Source organism: Rhagoletis pomonella, unplaced genomic scaffold (assembly GCF_013731165.1).
Source record: "Rhagoletis pomonella isolate Grant_MI unplaced genomic scaffold, Rhpom_1.0 Rhpom_scaffold_00013, whole genome shotgun sequence".
In the NCBI taxonomy this organism is placed as follows: domain Eukaryota; kingdom Metazoa; phylum Arthropoda; class Insecta; order Diptera; family Tephritidae; genus Rhagoletis; species Rhagoletis pomonella.
This window is the reverse complement of record NW_023458567.1, coordinates 13,224,057-13,248,298: the sequence shown is the minus strand read 5'-3', so window position 1 is coordinate 13,248,298 and position 24,242 is coordinate 13,224,057. Positions and strand designations below refer to the sequence as shown.

Genomic DNA, 24,242 nt, shown 5'->3' with positions numbered 1-24,242 from the left:
AGAATTTCAAGATACCCTAACCGCAAAGTGCCAAAAACACGGTTTTTATCGGTATTTGACGTTATATAATGAAAACATCAAATTATTTGCTCATTTCTAATTAGGGCATCATTTTCGTTTGTTGCGAATTGATTTTTCTTTCTCGAGATATACCAGTTTTAATGTGCAGTACTTCGGTACTATGTTATGAAAAAAGCATCCCTTGATTCTAAAAAATTTGGTGCTTTTAGTGTGGTAAAACGTTTTTTTCCAAGTTGTTGGTGCTTTTGAAAAATCAATAGATGGCAACACTGACAAGAGGCATTGCCATTCAGCATCAGAAATTTTCTCCTTCAGCCAATCAGAAAGAGGCAAAAACTTACTTTGACACTATTTGCAGTCAAACAACTGTCAATTTGACCAAGATTTAGCTATTTGCTTGTGGTGGTTGAATAAAACATGCGTAATGTAAAAATATAGAAACCTAAAATTGAACCTTTCAAGGATCCAGGAAAATCTTTGTTTCTAACCAAACGAAATAACGTACGAAGGATGCACCCAAAGATAGCAACGGAAACTATGAATTTCGATCTTTCAATTTTGTTGCAACCGATGCTGTCAAACTTTAATGGAGAATTGTATCGACTATGCACAATCGAAAAATCTACCTTCCGGTCGTGGTATAATTCCGCCATGCCTTCCGCTATAACAAATTGTTTCATGCGATCGACAAGAATAATAAATATTATATTTCTGCTTGCGCTTAGTGCAACTGACGACAAAGACTTGATTTAGCTATAAAATGAAGTTAAACATTCGTTTTTGAATTTTGAACAAATTGTATATCTATCAACCCATCACTGAACACACCTAACGCCGTTGTACTCGTTATTCGTCGGCACCGTATTCTTATTCGATAAAGCAAGCGAGTACGAGCAGGCCACACGCCATTTTAAGTAATTGTGACAAACCGCAAGAAAGTGTTCTATCTTGTTTGTGACGGTAGACGGTAAAACGCTGTTAAATAATTCTTTAAATAACGCAAAAACGTGTACAGGTCACAGCTTAACATACGTGCTACGTCAGAAAATAGATTTTGTGTACGTGCAAAGTGAACATAACGCATAAAAGTTGTAAAAAATTTTCTATCAAGCAGAAAAAAAGATTCTCATTGGATTCTGCTTCCTCTTCGGTCCAGTTAAGCCCCTCACATCGGACGCCCCTCGGCAAATTTTCATTGTAATTTGCTAAGATTCGAACGAGTAGGCTATTTCACAGCTTAGTGCAGCGAGCAAAGTTATAACGAGTTCGAGTAAGAGAGACAAGGCGACTTTCTCTGATAGTGGGCTGAAGTTTTTGCATTACGGCACGCACGCTTGCATAGACGGCATACACATTCGTAGCGTACGTGTGCGGGTGTGTGTGAGTGCGAAAGGTGCAACGAGAGCGGGTGTGAATTGTGTAGGAGAGCAACGAACTCGCGTACAAGCGTCGAGAGAAAGGGTAAGCAATATGTGTTGCATACAGAAACATTTTTTTTTGTTTTCATTTAAAATTTGTAGTATTTTTCATTTGTTTTTGTGAGTGTATTGCCGGTCTGGAAGAAAAAAATGGTAATCAGCATGTTTTCAGAGCTTAAAGCGAAACATATATGAGGTGGTAGCGAAAATTGTAAGCATATAGCTGATAGATTAATTTGAACACTAGTTTGTGTGACAAGTGAGACATGAGTTGCACTTTATTGAAGGGAAGATCATTCAACCTGTCTAACGTGGTGTTGCCAGCTGCAGCTGGCTTAACTTGATTTATGAATGGTTATGAATGAAAGGTTATAAAAAGCTAAAAATGGAATTTGGTAGGATTAACTTGATATGTACGCTGCCCATATTATGTTGCATAATTAAATTTTTTTACTTTATTGCTTCACTAATATAAACTTGTTTGCCATGTGTGCTACCTGGCAACACCTTTAATTCTGCAAATTTCACTTTGGCACATCACGTATACAAATCAATACCTACCTTAGTTGATTCATTCACACGCAAATTTTATTTGCTTGCCAAAAAGAGCCGGCAGCCTTATTTTTAGCTTTGCTATTCATCTCGTTTGGACGTAAAATTCATTTGTTCGGTTAAGCGATAGCCTGACAAAGCCAACTATAGCGACGTTTCGTGATCTATCCACGATTTATCCCGATTACGGAAACGGCAAATGCAGCGGCGGCCGTAAAACCATTCAACGAGCAAACGAAGCAGAAAAGTAGCTGCAGAAAGACGACGAGTGCGAAACGGAAAATTTTTTTCGTGTCGGAATCATAAAATTTCTGCTGCAAGCAAAGAGGAAATTGAATTTAACTACGTTGAAAATTGTGTGAAAAGTTGCGTTCTTAAGTAATTAATAATTTGTCTATGATTGATTGTGTATTGTGACGAAAATTTGTGCGAGAAAAGTTTATACATAAAGAAGAATTCACCGAAGAGGCGACGAAGAAGAAGCAGCATTGGTAGAAAATTTCAATTCTGGTATAGTGTGGTGGAGCACCACCAACAAAAGCAAAAAAAAAAAAAAATCGACGACCAAACGGTCGTGGCGGCGACTGCATCGATAAAGTGGAAGTATTGAATAAGTGTCGATAGGAAACGCCGAAGTCTGAAGGTGTCTCGGAAAAGGAAGAAAAAAAGGTAAAATTGGTGAAAATATTCTTTAAAATTCACGATAAGTGATGACCAAAGCTTTGAAGAAGCTGTTGGTTGGGATAATTATAAAATTGGAGCAGCATACGTATGGGAATAGTAACGAATACTTTTATTTCTTATTGAAGTGAAAGATATGTGGGCTCCCGATTGGAATGAGGTGTGTGTATGCAGCGGGTGGCACCACCATTGAAGTTTAAGAACAAGAACGTAGATCGCAATGGAACATGCAATTTAGCAATAATTATAAGTTGTCAGAAAATGTTGTTAACGAAACCAGGTTCCATATATAACTAAAAGTTTGACGTGTGTCAAAATATCTGTGTAAGCAGCTTATTAAATGTTTAATTTTATACTAAAAACAAACCAAGGCGAAATAATCAGAGTTCATTTTCTTTTCATAGACAAGTTTTACTTATGACAATAAAATACGACAAATTGCACTCACTTATCTGCATTGCTACCTTCTTTTATCCCATATAGTTCCTCGCATCGCTTTAGAGTATCGATACGGACGTCTTATGCCATTATTGCAAGACGCCACCGCATTCTTTCGTTAGGTTTTTTCCACCTTTAATACGCTTTTTGGAGTATGCGCTGCTTGCTACATCTTTGTTTGATTGCATTTGTATATAGTTGGATGCTTTTCATGTTCCCTTTTACTCGTTTTCAATTTTTTTTTTTTGTCTTTTTGGACATTCTTGGTCATTGCCTTTCCTCAATCAAGTGTTGCCAGAAATAATTTCCGTTGCAAAGTCTTTGATTTGTAAAATGAATGTTGTTTATGTATCTTTTGCAAATTTGTACCATTTTCAAGTAGTTCCTGTTAAGAGCGTGTCAGAGATGGCAATATTTCCAACTACCACGCAATTCGCTGTCAAATTGAGAAAGAGAAATTTTATTTCGATGTGTGAACAGCCTTTCTGTTACATTTCGGATATAAAAGTTGCAAGATGTGACTGCAATTGAGAGCGCAAATCGATTCCGGAAGTATATTTCAACTTGCTCGTGATGCACTAGCAATCTGCAAATCGCATTTCGGAAATAAAAACGTCTTTCGAAAGATACTTTACATGCAAAGGTCTAAAGAGCGTGTAAGACGGCAATAAATTTCGGATAAGCTGTCAAATTGAGAAATCAGGGCATGAGCAGTCACACCTTGCATGGAAAGTGTCTTTCGAAAGAGGTTTTTATTTCCGAAAGGCGAATTGCAGGAAAAATTTCTGAAATCGCTTTTTGTCTGTTCACACAGCGAATGAGTTTCTGGCAATCTTTCTCAATACTAAAATGCAACCATGGGCGGTGGGGTTGTCGTTTGTTTGCTATTTGTCTTGTAAAAGCGAAAACGCGAAAAATGAATACTCGTTGTTGTTGTTGTTGGAGCAGCATACAAATTCCCCAAAGACTTTTTGGGGAGTGTTGCTGGAGTGACAGTCCTTGGCCAGATATAAATCTGGGTCGTTCCGGTTACGTAGACCCGACTGTCGTAAGCTGCAGTTGAAAAAGAAAGCAGTTTTATTAAAAATTATTGCAATCCCGTACTCAATCAAAAAAAACACAAACCCAAAAATAAGCAAAAATCAAAACCACAAAATATAGGTGATAATTAACATATTTGCTGTGTGAACAAAAATTTAACAATTAAGTATAATAAGTAATAAGTAAAAATAATATATTTCAAGCATTTTTGATAATTAATCCAACAATATTTTTTATCATTTTACACAAAATCACTGTCAGTGCCACACGGCAACACTCGATTAGTTTGACAGCACTTGCAGAAGAAATAAAAATTGCTAGTGCAGCACGACCAAGTTGAAATATATTTCCGAAATCGATTTTCGCTCTTGCAGTTGCAGGCACACCTTGCAACTTTTATTTCAGAAACTGATTTCCGAAAAGTGACAGAAAGATCTTTCTGGCTGTTCACACATCGAAATAAAATTTCTCTTTCTCAATTTGACAGCGAATTGCGTGCGAAAGACGGAAATATTGCCACGTCTGACAGGCTCTTAACTGCTCATGCGACTGCATTCTGAAATTTATCAATTTGACAGCCTTTTCGAAATTCATTGCACTGCCAGGTCTGACAGGCTTTAATTTTTGGTGTAGAGCCGATTGTGTGCTTGCAATTTTTTTATTTTTTTTTTACACTACAGTTTAAAACAGCCAAGATTGGTACTCGCTGCTTGAAATGCATTTACATATATCGCTCATTTCTCTTTGGACTACTTTTCACTCGTTAGTTCAGCTGCCAAAATAATGCAAAGCTCCGCACTATTTGTCTCGCTCACTCGCAGGTCGTAGGTGCATTTTTAATGAACGCTGCTCTCTCGGGGTTGTGCATTGCTGCCAGTTTGTAAAATTTGACTTATTTTATGCAAGGCTTATTAAATAAGGTAGAAGTGATTTTGACATTTCTCTCTTTTGAACACAGACTATAATGTCAAATGATGAATAACTTTTAACCCTTTTCTAGTTGGCATTTTCTAATTTTCATTAAAAATTCAATTGCGTGCTTTGAGATAGTTTTGGATTGTGTGAATTTTTTTGTTTTTCGACCACATGCATTTATAGATACATACATATACAAAATGAAAAAGATTAGGAACTACGAGCGTTGCATTGTGTGTGGCAATAGTCAATACGTTAAAGTGGTGCTACACTTTAAGGCGCCTAGTTGCGAAGTTAGGAGACTTCATTGGGAGAACACCTGCGGTTCTGTGGAAATCATTTCAACACGAGTGATATTATTACTTGCCCATATTTTTAAGCGCATGCGTTTATACCCAGGTGCAGTTCACATGTTTAAAACAGTTTCATAAAACATTTATTTCATTTAATTACGTGGTTTCCTTTATGAGGTATTCTTTTCTGTCCATATGTATGTATATGTGCATATAAGATGCGAATGCTACTAAAAGAATTTGAAGGTAATATTGAAGTAATTTTTAAAATTAGTACACGTACATACATATGTACAATTTGTATCAAATATAGCACTCCCACCTCAAAGGGTTAATTTGTTTGTTTACAGTTTTTTGACATTGTAACAAGCTACAGGAGAGTTAGAGCTACATAGTTGTCACTTCTACTTTATTAAATATGCCTTGATTTTATGAACAAATTAAATTTGTTTATATATGTACATATATACATATCGAGCCCTAACCGCCAAAATAACGTAAGCGACGTTTTTTTCAAAATTTTCTTTTTGATGCAGAAATGTATCTCGATGCTCTAGTAATATTTCTGCATCAAAAACAAAATTTTGAAAAAAATGTCGCTTACATTATTTTGGCGGCTAAGGCTCGATATATTTAAATCCTCCCATAAATTATCTGCCGCAAAAAATGTTCACTCTTAATTCTCTTGCTTTATTTATTTTTTTATTTTTTGTAAACTTATTTACATTACATATAAACTCCGTATTCCGTGTTTTATCTCATCCGTGGACGCATTTTGCTCGTTTTATTTATGTTATACATACTTAGCTGTAAAAGGTGTTATTAACCTTATTTATATTTTTGCTATTACTTGTGCACCTCTTCCTTTGCCTCGCCCAGGTTATATACATATGTACATATGTTGGTATCATTTATTGCTACTATACATATATATTACACAAATTTTCTATTCTGGAACTGCTACTGCCGCTCATGTACGTACATATGTACACACGATGTAGCGAACATTATTCTTCATATGTACATTTGTACATGCTTATGTACAACGCATACCTGCTTTTACTGGGCTGGTTTGGGGTTTCTGTTGGGGGCAACACGCTCACAATGTGAATGTGTATTCACGGCCAATGCCATGTTAATCTACATTTGTTGTGTCTTACTGCTGCTGTTGCTGCTGCTGTCGTCTTTAGCTCTGCGATCAGTGGGGTTAGTTGACGTACTGCTGTCTTGTCTACCTCACTAGCTATTCTGCTAAGTGGGCAGTGGTGATGGCGGTGTTGGCGGTGGCTCATGATGGGCTTGCGGTATGTGTGAGCGAGCAGTGCATCCCATAGATACACGGTTGGTTTTTCTCCCTATCCAATACGTTCTTCATACATCCCAATACATTCGCTATTCGTTATGTCGTGCATAGCTGGAATTTTTCTCTATACTCGCATTGTAGCTGTAAAATAATTTAAATACAACATTTTTACCTGAAGATAATTTACAAACTTATTTTTAACACTTTTGGCAGCATTCATTCACAGGTTCTTTTTACTCCTGTTATGAAAACAAGTGTACAAAGCATTTGAAAGTACATACGTACCGATGTATGTATGTACATATTGTAGTGAGTGGTCAATGTGATTTATATTATTCCCCATTATTTGGGTCATTGACCGCAACCGCTGTGAATATCTCAATGATGTTGCAGTAAAGCAGACGTTGTGGTTTTTGCTGATGACAATTAGGTTGCATCATACTTTTACTTTTATTATTGACGTTTTAGCTAAATATGTATATAAACCATTACATTGACCTTTAGTGGTGTTGCAATGTTTAAGAGCATCTAATAAGCATCTTTGAACAGTTTTACACTAGCATACATAAGAAACATTTTACATAAAAAGATCCAAAACATATCTGCGACCATAGCCTCGATTTTTTTTGGTTGCGTATTTCATGAATTCTAAAGGGGCGGCAGTTATGCAGTGTGAACTTTTAATGATTATGAAATTTTTTGTGCATTGCTGCTTTTGCCGAGAAAGTAAAAAAAAAATGGTTTTATTGAATTAATATATATAAATACTCTTAATATGTACTCTTGATCTTTATTTCTTAAAAACTAAAAATATTTTTGTATTTGTTTTATTTCAGAATTCATAGAAGACTGAGGATTTAGATTTAAAGTAATAAGAGGATTTCCATTTAATACGCGATTTAGTGAGCGTCTGGGATCTCTGGGATCAGCAATAGCAAGTTTTATTATCTATCACATCAATTAAAACAAAACGTCGATATTTTTTCTAAAGCTGCTGCAGTAGTATATCGTAAAGAAAACGCAGCATCTGTCTGCCGGTATTTTTGCGCCGATTAGCACCTGTTGTCGTTCTGCGACGTTGTGGATTATACAAAAAGCTAAAAAAAACACGGCCATACAAAAATAGCTTGGCAAAAGTGTACTGACAACGCGCTACTGTTTCTCAATAACTTTAAACAAACCTAATCAATAGTATTCTTGATATTCCCTTTCAAAGCGCACACCGTTTCCGGTGCCTAAAAAGGCGTTACCGTTCTGATTATTTGCACCAAGGATTTGGCGTTTCAATAGCTGCAAGTCATCAAGCGCTGATATCAGGGTAGTAAACACAAGCATTAAATACAAGTCAGAACACACAAAGACTAAAGTGAGAAATAAGAAATTTGGAGAAAAAAATTGAAAGAACTGGGCATACTGTCCGCAATCACGCAATTTTAAAAAGGCAAAGAAGTTGCTTACACAAAGCTTTTAGCGCTTTGCAACTACCATTGAAGACCATCTATAACTACTGTCAAATTAAAAAAGCAGATCAGCGAACACAAGAAAAAAGTGTAACAAAGCATAGAAAGTTGGAAACGTGACAGTTTTGTGCAACATAATACGGCTTGCGCGATATTAATAACCGAAGCCGGGCTGTAAAAAAAGCTACGTACAGATACAACCTGTCAAAAACGAATCGTTAGATCGAGAGTTTAACATTAGCGCTTTTGCGTACTGATTGCGTCAAAACAAAAAAAAAAAAACATCTAAACGAAACTGCGCAGCGAGCTGCTGTACTTGCAAAGTAGTAGTGGTGAAGTGAGTGCGGCGCAAGGGGGAGGTAACGCTAATGAGGATCTACTGGCAGCATGAGTACACTGGGGGGAAGTAGGGGAGAGCGAAATGCCAAGCCCAAGTTCTCAGCACTCGATATAAATCGAATGTACAAAAATAGTCGCGTAAGTTTTATAGGCTTCATAAATATTTAAAATAACGCATTTCGAATATAATTAGTTTATTTAGTTTATTTATTTAATGCAAAGCAACATACATGTAATGTATGTTTCAGCCACTTGCATTTGATATGTGTTGTTAATTATACTTCCTACTCGACGTATCAGTGGATATTTTTATAGTGATGTATTTATTTTTACTTAAATGCTAAACGCTCTTTGTAATGCTTTTTTTAGGGTGAACCAGCTGAACCATCTGCACAAAAGAATCAAGTGCCACGTAAACATGGAATGCAAAGTTTGGGCAAAGTGCCGTCCGCAAGGCGACCCCCAGCTAATTTACCATCCCTGAAAGCTGAAATAACAAGTTCGCCAACTACGAATAACAATCTAATAACATCAAGCGGACAAGAAGGTATGTTATATTGACTAAAATTATTAAAAAAAAAAATCTTATAAGAAATGTTAACTTCTAAAAGAATGTTACTTGTATTGCCAATAAGTGTATCCCGAATGCAAAGCTGATAGAGGCATAAGCGGACCACCTATTTGTTGAAGAATCGAAAAACGAGATGAATGGCTTTGCTATAAATAAGTTCACTTTTCACATTTAGAATACTGCAAGCTGGCTCCCAACAATAAGTCAGTCATACTCCTTACGGACATTGGAGTTTGGCGTTTTGCTTATGGTGTTTTCGTTTCTTCAAAAAAATGTTGCCCTTCCCGGGTGCGAAATGGGTTTGATGTTACACTCAACACTGTAAAAGGGCCTGTTTTTGCCTTGTCTAGCTCGCCCAATTCATAATATTATCGAATCGGATTTTTAAGGCAAATGTTCAAAGGGTGGAAAATGTGAATTTTTTGCCTTACAAGAGTGTGACATTTTAAGAGACGAACACAAAATTTTCTCACCTTTATTTTAGAAACGAACACGAAAAGAGAAAGGGAACATTTTTTGGTAGAAACGAAATCGCCATTAGTATTTAGTTTATAGTATGTATGTACATATTGTACCTTTGCAACCCCCTCTTCTAGGTTGTGTAAAAATTTCATAGCTGTATGGATTATATTTTTATACTGACATAAGAAAAATCAGTTTTCACTTCAATTGTTTTCGCGAAAGCGGCGGTTAATCTTTACCATATCAGCGTATGTAGAAAGGTCATCTTAAAATCAGATCTATTTTCGAGATTTAATTAATGTATGTATAAAAGTGAGCCTTCATTACGGCCTTGGTCATATCGAAGAAATAGTACAGAACTCAAAAGTTGTAGATGTATTGTATAAAACTCTATGACCTTCCCCCAGTCTACTTGTAGTTGCCCAGTAGTTGTAGAAAAACCTCAAATTTGTCCATCAAAAAGTGTTTTCACAGATCTTTAGGTCCTCTTGAACTATAAATCCATCTGACAAAATTATTTTTAATGCATTCATATACATATTTCGCACATGCACCTTCGAAATTTTTCAGTAAATTCAACAAGCGGCGGTCAAGTAACAACACACACACCTACAGGAGCAGCACCAGGCAATCAACAACAGCATCAACAACAACAACAGCAACTGAAGAACAGCAGCAACAAGTCCGCACTTTGTAATAGTAACAACAATAATAACCACAGCAACAAGAATAGCATTAATAACAGCGTCAGCGGTCTAAAGCTTGTTAACAACTCAACAGCTGGTAGCGCTGGCAACAGTGGCGGTCAACAGCTGCGCAACTCTTCGGTAGTGAATCAAGCCAATCAACAACAGCAACGAAATTCGCCAATAACATGGTCAGCAGTGACAACTGGCAACGACATGACCCATGGTGGTGGCGGCGGGAAAGGCAGCGGTGGTGGTGGGGGCAAATCTGCTGTACCGCCACTCTACCAGAGTCCACAGTTTCAATACGAATTTCCAACGTTAGATGGCACGGTTGGCGGCGGAGGCGGTGGTGGTGGTGGTGGCAGCGCCAGCGCATCGAACCGCAACAAACAACACCAGCAACAGGATCATTATCAACATCAGCATCAGCACCAACAACAACACCACCATCAGCATTCGAACCAACAGCATCATCAGCAGCAACATTCACAACAAAATCATCATCAACACCATCATTCACAACACCATCATCAACAACAAAATCATCATCCACACCAACGAGACTACAACAACCAGCAACATGGGGGCGGTCGTCACGGGCACGATCAGCGCTACGATGCGCACAATTACAAAGATGGCAGCGACGGCGACGGTGGCAGCGATTACGCGTATCAGCAACAGCGTCATCATCACCATCACCAGCAGCAACAGCAACGCGAACTAAACGAAGTAAGCCTGCGTCCCCAAACCGATGCTGCCGCCTGGTTGCAGCAGCAGGAGAAATCTGCCAAGGGCGTTGTCGAAGGCCAATCGAACCAACAGGCCCAGGGCCACCAGGCACAGAATGCCAATGCTGCGGGAGCAGCAGTGCCGTTGCCGATCCTGCAGCTAATGCCGTCGTTCATGCAGCGCGGCGCACCAATGCCACCAGCTGGCAGTGGTGGCGGGGGTGGAAGTGGAAGTGGCGGCGTTGGAGTTGCTGGAAGCAACGGTCCACGCTCACAGACACCACCAAATTATCAAAATGGCATTGGGGGCAAGGAATCGGTTGGTGGTGGCAGCGGCGGCTCATTACGCACGCAACGCTCAGCGGGAGGCAATGGTGGTGGCGCGCAGGATTATCGTTCTTGCTCACCAGTTGTTAGTAATTTCCGTACAACCTCTGCAATAGCCAAAAGACCACCACAAATGGCAACGCCCCCGCTGGGTGGCAATGGCGGCACGCAAACACCCAACGGTGGGAGCGCTGGAGGCAGGAAAGAGAAGGAATTCATCATTGAACCTGAGGTGGTGCAAATGCAACGACCAATCATACGCGAAGAAGATTTGGAGCGAATGAATGCTATAGCCAACGACGACAGCTGGACAAAACAAGACGACATTGACTACACAAAAAAGCTGACATTCTCAGATGATGACTCACCTGAGGAGCATACCCCAACACAGGAGCGTGACCGACCAGTATTCAACAAGTCAGGCGTCAGCGGTGCGCCACTTGATCAGCGCAAGAGTTCAAACGCGAGTAGCGTGAACAGTAACTGGCAGCGTGGTGGTAGCATTAAGGACCAACGTGAAAGTATCGAGCGTGAGAAATCCACCGAGCGCGAAGACACTCGTCAGCAGAATGGACACCGCAGCAGCGCCGCCGGCACCATCGCACTGGACGCCGCTGTGTATGAGCGCGTAAAGCAACGTAAAGAAGAGGAGGAACGACGTGAGAAAGAGCGTCGCGAGGCAGCCGCACGCAAGCTACAGGAACTCGAAATGAAGATATACAACAATAAAAAGGCCGCGAGCGCTGCAGCAGCCGGCAGCGGTGCAGCAATAACAACGGGAGGCGGCGACGCATTAGAACAGCCGACACCACCGCCATCGATAGGTGGCGGTAGTGAGGAGGAATTTAACATGCGTCGCAGCGGCGGCGGTGGCGGCAGAGATTTCGAGCGCGGCAACAGTCGTGGCGGCTATGAACCGCGCGACATGCGTGGTGGTGGCGATTATGTACGCGGCGAACGTGCCGGGCCTGGCAGCGGTGTTGGCGCACCAACTATAGGCGCCGGTGGCAAACCGATATTTTCTGCACAATTCCAGTCGAATTTGCCACCACGTTTTCAGAAGCAGCAGCAGATGCAAGCGCAGCTAGGAGGACCACTGACAAGTGGCGGTGGCGCTTTGGGCGGCAATGGCAAGCCTCCCGGTTCACTCGGCGGTGGTTTGGAAAAGTCTGCCTCTTCGGGTTCCGCCTATGAGGCTGGTAATCGATACATGCAAAAGGGTGGCGTCGGCGGTCCGTTGCAACGCGGCGGTCGTGGTGATTTTCGTGACAATTACACGCGTGGTGGGTACGGGCGCATGCGTAATGATAGTGAGCGTGACGACGAGCCGCGCTATCATGGTGGGCGCGGTGGCGGACGCGGAGGCGACGATTACATGCGTGGCAACGGCATGTCCCAGAATCAACTGTCGCGCAGCATTTCTGATACTTCACAGCGCAAAACTAGCGTCTCATCCAACGACGAGCCCTGCAAATATGGCGGCAATAGCAGCCTTAATGATTCTAAGGAGTTTGGTAATAGCGCGCTTGTATCATCTTGGGCTGAAGAGACTGACGCCGAGCTGAAGCGACAACGTGAGGAGAGTTTCTCTTCGTCGCATAGCCACGAATCGCTGCCCATTAAAATACTGCAACGTCCGCATACGCAGAAAAGTGTATCGGAGGAGGAAACCTCCTCCGCGCAGCAGCAACAACACTTGCACTCGCAGCAGCCGCATCAACAACAACAGCAATTACAATCTCAGCAGCAACAACAACAGCCTCAGCAACAACAACCGCAACCACTTCTTCGTCGCAGCGAAAGCGAACAGACAACGCCCTTTGCACCCACTCAAATTCTGCGCCGCTCCGAGTCGTCGAGCGATGAAAAGTCAAAGCCACAGCAGCAGCAGCAGCAGCCGACAAATATCGCCGAAACTGCCGCACCTAGTAAGATTGTTGAAGAGAAGAGTGCACCGACTACGAAGCAACAAGCATCAGATGCCGAATCTCAGCAAAAGAAACGTAAAGAAAGCGAAAGCAGCAACACCACTGTTCCCACAGTTCTAGGCGCGCGTAAAGAATCTGTTTCTACAGATGACAACAAGCAGCCGTCTGATGAGAATCGCCCAGCACCAACGACAGCAGCAGTAAGTCAACCACAGCGCGAGCCGAAGAGGCCAACTCCCCGTGGTGCAAGTGGAGGAGGCGGTGGAGGAGGTGGACGTGATCGTGGTGGTGAACGCGATCGAGATCGTGATCGTGACAGGGACCGTGACCGAGGCTCACATTCGCGTGGCTTTGCTGGTGGCCGGGGTATGCGTGATTGGAATAATCCACGTGGCATGCGCGGCGGGCGTTACTATGGCGCTAATGAACCACGGCTCGCCAGCGAATCGGAGCATTCGGAGGATATTGATGAGGAAGCCTTTGGTGGCGGTGGACGTCGTGGTGATCGTCAAAGTTCCAAAGTACCACGAAAGGATCATGGCGGCGGCGGCGGCGGTGGCGGTGGTCATCGCAGTGGCGGCGAAGAACGCAGCTCAAAAGAAGGTTTCGCACCACGCGGTGAACCATCGCGTCGTGGTCGCGGCGGCGGCGCGAATATTGGTGATCGTAGCGATCGCAGTGATCGAGGTGAGCGCGGTTCTTCATCATCATATCGACGTAACGACGGTGGCGGCCGCGGCCAGGGTCGCCATTATGGCCGACAGCCTTACGATGAACACCATAAAGATCATAAACGCAGCTCGGACTCTGAGCAGACAGTCGGTGGCAGTGAGGTGGATAAGACGAAACAAAACCAATTGGCGCTAACTGCTGGACTCACAAAGGTTAAGGATGCCAACAATGCGACGACAGCAACATCCGCGGATGAAAAGACTCGCGCACAATCGGGTGGAAAGCAACAGGCAGCACAACAGAGCGGCGCGAACTCGCAGCAAGCAAAGAAGGTGGCCGAGCCAGAAAAAAAGACCACCGCGTCCGCTTCAGCAAAGTCGTTTAGCAACAGCAGCAGTGGCCTGCAGGGTCGCAAAGAGAGTGCCTCGAGCACTAAAACTGATGATGTCTCCGAGCGGGATCGCAAGTCTGCTTCGAAGGAGAAGGACCTACCCAGCGGCGCGATGCAACAGCCGCTGCAACAGCGCAGCAGTAGCTCGAGCCAAATGGCAAGCTCGCAGCGCAGCAACTCTAGTGTCGGTACAAAGAAGCAGGATTTGCCTATGGCTTCCTTGCCCACTTCGCAGTCGACATCCGCCATTGGCGCAAACAAAACTAATCAGCAACAACAACAACAACATACTGTTACAAAACCACCACCAGGCCTAGGTGGCGTTAACAGCGGCGGCAACAACTTCAAACCTACTAATAGTACATCGCTGCCGAATCAAAGTGTCACTGCACAGCAGCAGCAAAAGCAGAGTGTCGAATTGCAAAAGAGTAAATCAGATACAAATGCCGTTACATCGAATGTGGCACGACAGCAGTCGATCACAACGCAGCGTACTTCCGTCAGCGAAGTGGATAAGGTAAAAATGGGCACAGCCAACGAAAAACCGAACGCGGCGGTGAGTGGCGCTGGTACTTTATTGCTAGATGGCGCGCCGGTCAACACGATCATCTTCGAAAATACCAACTACAAGCAGCAAGCACAGGCAGCACAGCTAAAACGCTCCTCGGAGTCGTTGTCATCAGCCGTAAGTAGCGGTGTAAGCGTCTCCGCTGTTGAAACGCTCAGCACGGCACTCTCGCAGATGTCGTTCGCCAAAGCTAATGAGTCCTCAGTGCCCGGCGGCAGTGTGGTAGTGTCCGCCGCGGGAGAATATGAAAAGGATATGAAATTGGGCTTCACTTTCGGTGATGCCCCTGAGACGTACACCAATTCGGCAGCAAACAAGCAGCCAAATGACGCCGATACGAAGGTTGTCAGTGCAGCTGCGCAACAAGTTGGCGTCGCAACTGTGGGTCAACAGCAGCAGCAGCAGCAACAGCAACAAGTGCAACAACAACAGCAACAGGCGCAGAATATTATTTCAACAGCCGACTTGAATATGAAAATAGCCAGCGTAAAGAAGGTATGGGAAAGCGTAGCACCCATGACGTCTGAGGCGAACACGTCGTCATTGCAACATCAGCAGGTGGCACATCAGCAGCAGCAACAGGCGCAACAGCAGGCCCAGCAGCAACTGCAGCATCAGCAGCAACAGCAGCAGCAACAACAACAACAGCAGCAGGCCCAGCAGCAAATGGAAGTAGTGGATCCCAGTGGCCACATGTCAGCAGCCGCCTCCTTCGTAGCAGCTGCTGTTGCCGCATCACAACATCAACACCAACAACAACACATGCCACACTATGCGGTCGCTGCAGTGCCGCTCCACCAACATCAGCACCACTCGCTCTCTTCGCCCGGTCCCGTACCCAGCGGCTACGGCGGCCATGGCTCGCCTTTCGACGTCGCCACACCATTGGAGCAGCAGTTTACGCAGAGCGGCAGTATAGTGGTGGGCAGCACCGATGATTCGACAAATGCTGTTGGCTATCCCAGCCCCCAGCAGGCACAGCAACAGCAGGCGCAATCTGCTGCCGCTGCTCAGCAACAACAGCAAGTGCTGAAGCACCCAGATGTTGTGAAGCAGCAGCAGCAGGCGTCTGCCGCCGCTAAGCAATTGCAGCAGCATCATGGCTCCTCGATGGGCATGTCGCCACCTCCTAACCTACAACAACAGCAGCAGCAGGCACAGCATCAACAATCAGCCGCCGCACAACAACAACAACAGTTGCATGCCGCCCCGCCCTCTTTCTACCAAACATCACCGCAATTTACCGGCATCCCTAGCCCGCCCACGGTCGTATTCAACTCATCGCAAATGGCACCGCCACCACCCTCGCAGGCTGGTCTCTACGCACCATTCCATTCACTCGAACATTCGAGCCGTTCGCAATTTTCAGCCGCCGCAGCTGCGCACAGTTTCCCCGGTCACTATAGCGCAGCAGCAGCGGCTGCCGCTGGTGGACCCTTCAACGCATACACCATGCAGACGCCACCCAATATGGGGGCTGCACCCACACCCGAAATGTATTCCAGTCTAACGTCACAGTTTCGTATGGGCGGTGGTCCATCGCCCTTTGGCAATCCTAACTCGCAACAGCTGAACAATCCGAATGCACCAGCCGTAACGATAATCTCCTCTAATTCCAACTCAATGATGTCATCTGTAGGTTCCGTTAAGCCACCGCCTTCTTCGCAACAGTTAGGCACGATCGGTTCTAAGGGCGCAGGTGGTGGTGGTCCCTACGCAGCACAACAGTACATGAATCTGTATCCCGGCCCGCCACCACAACACCAAGGCGGTCCACCCGGTCCGCCAGGCGCACATCAATTGCAATCGAACAGCTACTACTCGAATTCGGCTAGTGGGCCAAATGGCCCCGCTTTCTACGGTGGTCCACCACCGCCACAAGGCGCAGGCGCCGGTGCGCAAAATTTTGGATTGGCAGCAGCAGCTGCAGCAGCGGCTGGTCTGTATGGGGGACATCAGGGCGGACCGCCCGGCTCGAATGGTCCACCTGGCCCCCAAGGACCACCTGGTCCGCAGTCACAACACACAATGGGCAACTTTAATACGCCGTTTATGAATTCGCAGCTGTTGACGGCGGCGAGTATCAATCAATTTCGCGCCGGACCAACGCCGCAGCAGCAGGCAGCAGCCGCGGCCGCATATATGAAATCCGGACAAGGACAAAGTCACCTGCAAGACTCGGTAAGTAAGCTGGGAAGGGGTGAAAAAGGGATAGAATGGCAAATGAGAGGGGCGTATATCTTGGGGGTAAAAATTTAACTCGTGTAGATGAAAAATAGCTGATTTTTATTTTTTTAAATTGTCCTTCCAGATGGGTCGCCAACTAAAAAGTCCACTCGGCGCTGACGTCAGTTTAAGTTTGGCCAAACAGGTGCAATCACAACCGAGTCCACCACATCATAAAAATTATGGCGGCGTAAGTAACATTTGGTTTCTTACATCAAACATTTCTTTTATATAAAACACACCAATATTACTAACTACTTATGTCCCTTTCCAGTGGGACTTGCAGAACCAAGTAATGCAACAACAAGCACAACAACAATCACAATCTCAGCAGCAACAAGCCATTCAACAGCGTGCTGGCGGTGGAGGTGGTGTTGGTGGCGGTGGCAATGTGCCGAATATGCCGCCTGGTAGTCGCGGCGGAGGTCCACCCGGGGTGCAGGGTGGTCCTGGCGGGGGCAGTGGCGGCGGCCAAGGTGGGCAAGGACGTTATCCGACGCCCATACAGCGGCCCACCAACTATCCGCAACATCCACAAGGTGGCCCACAGTCACAACAACAACAACAACAACAGCAGCAGCAACAACAGCAATCGCAAGCGGGCCAACGGCCCAATAATATGCGGCAAGGACCTGGTGGTGGACCACCCGGCGCTGGCGGCGGTAATGGGCCACAGGGTGGCGTCGGTGGCCCTGGCGGTCACAATAATGGCAATGTAGGCGGCGGCGGCGGTGGACCCAATAGCGGTGGCGCCGGCGGTCAAGGTGGAGGAGGCCCTGGTGGTCCAAATAATAGTGGCGGCGGTAGCGTTGGACCCAATGGCGGTGGACAAATGAATAAGCCCTATTATGCGAACAATGCAGGTGGCGGTGGAAGTCGAGGTAATTGAATAAGGCCAAGCAACAAAACACACATGCCAACAAGAAACACGACACAGTAAGAACTAAAAAATTAAAGAATGAAATTAAAATGAGTATAAGGGAAAACTCACGAAACTCACAGATGATGCTGATGATGAACTCAACACGAACGATGTGAATTTAAGGAGTATGAACAGAAAAACATTTATATACATACAAATATGGAAGTCTTATAACGTATAACTGATGCAAATTGTGTGTGGCAAAATGTGAGTAAAAATCGCAAATAAATGAAAATATGAACTGCGAAAGTTACTTGATTAATTGCAACTGCAGATTGCGACAAATTGAGTAAAGAGAAGAGAAATGCAAATAAATATTATAATTGTTTCAGTAGCAGAAATTGCGCGCATGCGCAACAAAAAATAGTAAAAAATATGAAAATTATAAAACAAAAAGTTGCACGTAAGCAATGACACATTTTTCCTAACAGAAAAAAGTTTGTGGTGGCGAAGGGGGTAATGTGAAGGTTTGCCGACCGAAATTTAACTTTTGCCAATTTAAGCAGCTGAAATGCAGTATTAAAATAACGCATTTGCAGCAAGTAAATTCTCATTTACCACAAAGTGTAGAATTTCAGCCACCACAAATGCAAGAAATTTTTTTATTGGCAAATATGTGCAATTGTTTCGTGCGCAGATAAAAAAAAAAAGTTGTAAGGTGGAAATGTAACACAACAATTACTTACGTATCCTTAATAATCCCCTAAAATGGTAAAACAAAAACACTGCTTCAATGTTTGGTGAAAGATAGAAACAAAATATTACAAAAAAAAACGAATAAAGTAAAACATTATTATTAAAAGAAATTAATTAATTACAAAATATGAAGAGAAGAGCGCATTTTCAAGTGGCTCGAATGGCGATGCACGAAATAAGCGAAATATATATGGAAAAGAAATTTGAGAAAGGAGGCAAATGAGTGAATGCAAATTAGTAAAACGAGCAATTATGAGCGCTGAAAAGTAGAACTGATCAAAAACTGTAATTGAATTTGGGAACGGAAGAGAAGTAAAAAATAAAAAGTGGATGGCATGGCAGCAGTTAGCAGCAGCATTAATGGCTACTAGCCAATTTATATTAAACTACTTACATATATAGGTGCGTCGAGAGAACGCCGGTAGGCGCTTGTGGTTGTGGAGTTGTAAAATGCCGCTGAAAGCGATTTAGCACAGCGTATATTGTTTAATACTGCATGCTCTTACGTGTATCGATTTAAATATTTGTTAAAATAAATTTAATTGCTTTTGATATGAACTGAAATTGCTAGTGCGTTTAAAAATTAAAGAAATTAATTTTCAAAATGTTTGAACTCACCATGACTATCGTTTGTCAAGCAATTACAATAAAAACATTGAAGCGCTTTAAATGTTTATTGCGCGTGAAAAATTATAAATTATTATTTTAAAACAATTAAATCCACAATGTTTATTGAAAATTTATAGTATTTCGCCAGCATATAATTACAACAGTCTCAGCATTATATTTTTTCTAACAAATATTCATTTCACAACTCTTCGCGGCTACAAAAAATCTCGCCACACTGCAAAGCAAGTAGATTATATATATACTTACTATATACAAAAATATGTAACAATTTATTATATAAAATACGAATAAGGAACTTTGGCAAAAAATTATATGAATAAAAAGTTCAAAATTGCTTTCTATGCAATTTTCATAACTTGTAAAAATGCTTTGAGTGGCTCAACGCAAAAACATTCGTTTGCACTGTGGCAAAGGATAGTGCATTTATACCAGTTTTACGTCTACCGTCACAACTGTTTGGACACATACATACACACATTACTTACAAGCATGAATGCATGCATATAACTAAATAAATATATTTACAAAAAAAAAACAATAATGTAAAAATACTTGGAATATTACGCCTTGAAGTATAGTGGAGGGGGCAATGAAAGGAACTGTCGAAAATTATCGTTCTTTGCGTGAAAAAGCAAGTTCTTTTATAACTTAGCAGGCAGCAGTATAGCTGATTGTTGTTGTTATTATTTCGAGAAGTGTTGGTTAACATTTCGCAGACTCTAAATTTACCTTTATTTTTGTTCATAAATAATTGAATTCAGTAGATTTACGTTTGCCATAAGGAAATTCGAAACTAATTTGCACAGCGTAAAGCAAATAGTTTTTGAACCGTTTGGCGAGCGGCTAAATATCGCTTTTGTGTGCTAAAGTGTTTGTTTTCATTTCAATAAGGAATATATCTGTGTTTTCGTTGCGTTTCAAATAATCACTTCCAATAGTTTCAATTGATTAGATGAATTACAAATTGTGTAAAAAAGATTAATGTCGTTCCAAAAATATTATTCCAAAAAGGTTACCATTAAGCAAAACAAGCTTAACTGGAGAAAGCTTGGGGTTAGGTACACTATTTTCCAAACACAAACTAAGTACTGGATTTTTTTCGGGCTGCACAAAAGTACCATTGCGTGTGAAAACCAAAAGTAAAGTAAATACTATGCTGCACTTATAGCCTACCCCTCTCATTCTCACTTCTGCTCTGCTCTGATCACCTGCGCTAGCACGCAAATCGTGCTGCAACTGCAAAAAAATGCCTGCCTTCACACTTTCTACCAATTTACATAGGTACACACCGTCTTCTGTAGCCACTTGAAAATGTCGCGCCCACATACATACATACATGCAAACATATATATTGCTATTATTTACACTATATTATCTACTATTAAACACAAAAGATTCATTTAACAATATTTTTTTATATATACATACATATATTAAAAATCATAATATATCGGTAATAATAAACATATATATTTCTCTTAAAAAAAAAAAATAATGCATACATACATTTTTTTTATTTATTTTATAAAAAAATACATTATTTAAATATTAATTTGTAGTTTAAAGCGCCAAGCAAAAATACAGCGTAAGAAAGTTAACCTAAAACACTGCTTAAACAAATGGAAAAGTAAATAAAAAATAAACTAAAAATCACAAAAATTGCAAAATAAAGAAATACATTTTCTTCTACTTTAGCCGAAGTTTTTAAATCAACAAATATACACAGTTGGAACAACAGGTTTTTACTAGGCACTGAAAAAATGTAGCAAAAAAGTAAATTTGAGAAATATTTAACAACCTCGTGGTGAGAGAATCCTATGCGCATATTGGGTGCAGTAGCAATATTTCAAATTCTGATTCTGGTAAAAAAAGATTATGGTAATGTGAAGTTTTTAGTTAACTAAGTTGTGTTTATTTCTATTCCAATGATATTATTTACATATTTTTTTCTTTTGATTTGCTAACTCATTTTATCCTTTTAAGCAACGACTCGACTCTAAAATCGCGCAATTATTTTCTATATATTGATTTTTAAATGCAAACCGATTATTGCCAGCATTAAAAATTTCTTAAGCGCCGAATATCTCGCTTAAAATTGCACTTAAATCTAAAAAAAAAATTGCTTAATTGCTAATTATTTCCTATAATAGAAGTATTCACTTAAATTGTACAATTTAGCACCGAGTTTTTCTTTATTTTTAAAAAATTATATTTGTATTTGAATGTTAACTTGTATGCGTTTATATTAAAAAAAAAACTGCAATTTTATCGTTCGTTTAAGAGCTTTAAAAAATAAATAAAAAAAGTTTCCTAAGTTAATTGTAAAAAATGCAATGCATTAAACTTTAATGAATAACACAGAACTAAGTAAAGATTATTAACTATCGCAAAGTATAATAATGTTTATAAATAATACACAAAAATCAAAGTAAAAGAAAACTACATTCACAAAAAATATACAATTTTTCAAATTAAAAAGGGAAACCCGAAAACAAAAAAAAACATTGGTTTTATTATTTTGTAAAAAAGTATCGTAGATTTAAATTTGAATTTTTTTACGGCTTATAATTTCACCAATCGCTTAAAAGTATGTTTTGTTTTGTAACTAAATTTATTAGGGATTTATTGCTACCTATTTTGCTCCTGTTCCGTTGTTTTTTATTGAAAATTTTTTATTATTATTATTTTATTTATTAAAGTAGAGCACCTTTTATGCCAATGCTTGGAAGACAACGAGTCTTTTTCACCTGAGTGACAAGAATTTATGAAAAAAGTTTCATATACACAGTTAAGCACTAACATGTTTCCTTCCGAGCGAAGTTATTCACTTGTTCAAGGGTACATACATATGTGCATTCCATAGTCAATTGGATATTCGCATTTGTGCTATTCCAAAAAGCAAAAGCAGATACCAGGCAAAATATCAACCAAAATACAGTTTTCATGTGCAACGGACTAGCTTTTCGTGATCGCCTCAACGAAAAATATTCAAAATGGCCGTTACGTTCATATGTTATATAGAATCGCTACTTTTATTCGGTGTTCCATTCTTTAGTTAAATACTGTAACTCTCCCGTAAATAGCTTTATATCAGTATTACAGTTACAGCATTTCTTTTATTTGTTCGCCTTTAATGAAAAAATAAATAACCTATATCTTTTTTGACTATCTCTTTTTTCCCCCACCTTATCCCCATGCAGCCAACCATGCCTAGAGTACTTACGGAGATGCAAAACTATAATTTCAAGAATATTACAAGTAAAAAATATGCTGTCAAGATGGTGCATTAGCGTACAAAATACATTATTCACCTTTTTGTTGAGTGAAAATGAGAAAAACATTACTGATAGATAAAACAAAATAAAATATAACATATTAGCAGAAAAAGAAACAATTTACCTAAGTAGAAAAAAGTAAACTAAACAATAGTGTTCACATAACCAATCAGTAAAATGGAATGAAGAAGGCAGTCAGCGAATAAAAAAGGAACGTATTTTTCACCAATTTATAGGAACAACGGCAAGCAGCAAGCATTAATATGGAATATGGAATGGCAATTAGCATTGGAAGTTGCAATAGAAAACGACGTCGGAAGCTAGTAATGCAAGATAAAAGCAACAAAAACTATCGGCAAACGAGAAGCGCATGAAAGGATGACCTAAAGAATGCAGCAAATTTTTAGAAAGCTTAAAAACAAGGTGAAGCATGCACGGAAAAGCAGCACGCATTATTATATATAGAGTCGCACATAACCACATACATACATACAAACATATGTTCATTGTATTACACGATTTTATTAATATAATTTTAATTTTAAAAAATATAACCTTATGTACGTATCAACATATATTTTTATTTAGCCTATACATTTAATATTATTTTATAACGAAAAACAAAAAATGCGCGTGTAATTTGTAATTGTAATTTAATAGAACTCTGAAAAAGAATATTAAAATTTCGAATCTTGCATAAATAGGCAACAAAACAAGCGGAAATGATGTGAAGGAAAGAGGAAATACATAAATGCAACTTTGATAATACACTGCTATCAAAACTTTCGCAACTTCAAGTTAAAAATTTATTTCTCAATCTGGCAATACCTAACTCAATATAATAAAGGAAGCGGATATGGCAGCGCGGTAACTGCAGTTGGTTGGTCGTAGGGATGGAAAGTTTTGAAAATTATTCGATTCTCGAATCTTATTTAAGCCTTACGATTCTTGGAATCGAATAATCGAGATTCGATTCTAATCGATTCTTTATTTAAAATTTTCTTTCACTTGAAAAATCTATAAAAACGGGTACTGTTTAGTAAGTGGCCCACCTATTTCGGGGTATTGCGTCCAAAGGGGTGACCCGATCCAAAAAATTGCACACAATTGCAGCCAAGGGTCTACCCATTATTTTAACATCCACTATTCTAATTTTTGGTCACTAATTTATTTACAAATTGGGTTTGAAATATGCCCTTTTTTGTAAAATTTGGAAATTAGTGTACATTTATCACTCCTATTCTCCTTAAAGCAGCCACTTCACCAATTCATTTTTGTATTCCCCTTCACTTTACACTTTACTCGATTAGTTATAACTTGATTTACGACTTTAATATTAACAAATTAATCACAATTCATTAAATAAAAACACTTTCAAAATCATGCGTCTGACTTTGGTTGCACATGCAAATTAAATGGCGGAGTTCAGCTGTCAAACTCCGAAATATGCAAAAGAATGAGAGACAACAGAAGATAGGATATAACCCAGTAAGCATTAAAAATATACAAAGGTGTTCTCTGCAAAAGGTGTTCAGCTCCTTTTCTTCGCAAAACAGAAAGGAGAATTCTACTGCCTGAGGGTTATAATCCCTAAGTGCGGCCGAAGGCCGCCTACGCAGAAAGGTGTTCAGCCCCCTTTCTTTGCCAACACAGAAGAGAATTCTACGTAGTGAGGGTTATAATCCCTAAGTGCGGC

At 40.8% G+C, this 24,242-nt stretch overlaps 1 protein-coding gene across 5 annotated transcripts; it reads left to right on the top strand.

The window, feature by feature from the left end:
* The first annotated feature begins 922 nt into the window (after positions 1-922).
* On the top strand, positions 923-23,092 carry LOC118748833 (filaggrin). 5 transcript variants are annotated; one of them, XR_004994098.1, is made up of 8 exons: positions 923-1,482; positions 7,499-8,599; positions 8,831-9,008; positions 10,065-16,978; positions 17,109-17,213; positions 17,298-18,152; positions 20,831-20,898; positions 20,967-21,313. XR_004994098.1 is itself a non-coding variant. In XM_036483536.1 (7 exons), exons 2-6 carry the CDS (start codon positions 8,510-8,512, stop codon positions 17,910-17,912), a joined length of 7,902 nt encoding a protein of 2,633 aa, XP_036339429.1. In that variant the 5' UTR covers positions 923-1,482; positions 7,499-8,509; the 3' UTR covers positions 17,913-17,959; positions 18,026-19,806. The 5 variants fall into 5 exon arrangements, 3 of the variants coding, with proteins under 3 accessions (XP_036339429.1, XP_036339427.1, XP_036339428.1); XR_004994097.1 differs by lacking the exons at positions 20,831-20,898; positions 20,967-21,313 and adding an exon at positions 22,472-23,092; XM_036483536.1 differs by lacking the exons at positions 20,831-20,898; positions 20,967-21,313 and having other exon boundaries at positions 17,298-17,959; positions 18,026-19,806.
* The last annotated feature ends 1,150 nt before the right edge of the window (positions 23,093-24,242 follow it).

Bases quoted from the DNA above. Each gene is read 5' to 3' on its own strand.
- LOC118748833 (XM_036483536.1), top strand. From the start codon at position 8,510: ATGAGTACACTGGGGGGAAGTAGGGGAGAGCGAAATGCCAAGCCCAAG. The intron at 8,600-8,830 runs GTAAGTTTTATA...TGCTTTTTTTAG, and splicing joins GAATGTACAAAAATAGTCGC to GGTGAACCAGCTGAACCATC. The intron at 16,979-17,108 runs GTAAGTAAGCTG...TTGTCCTTCCAG, and splicing joins AAAGTCACCTGCAAGACTCG to ATGGGTCGCCAACTAAAAAG.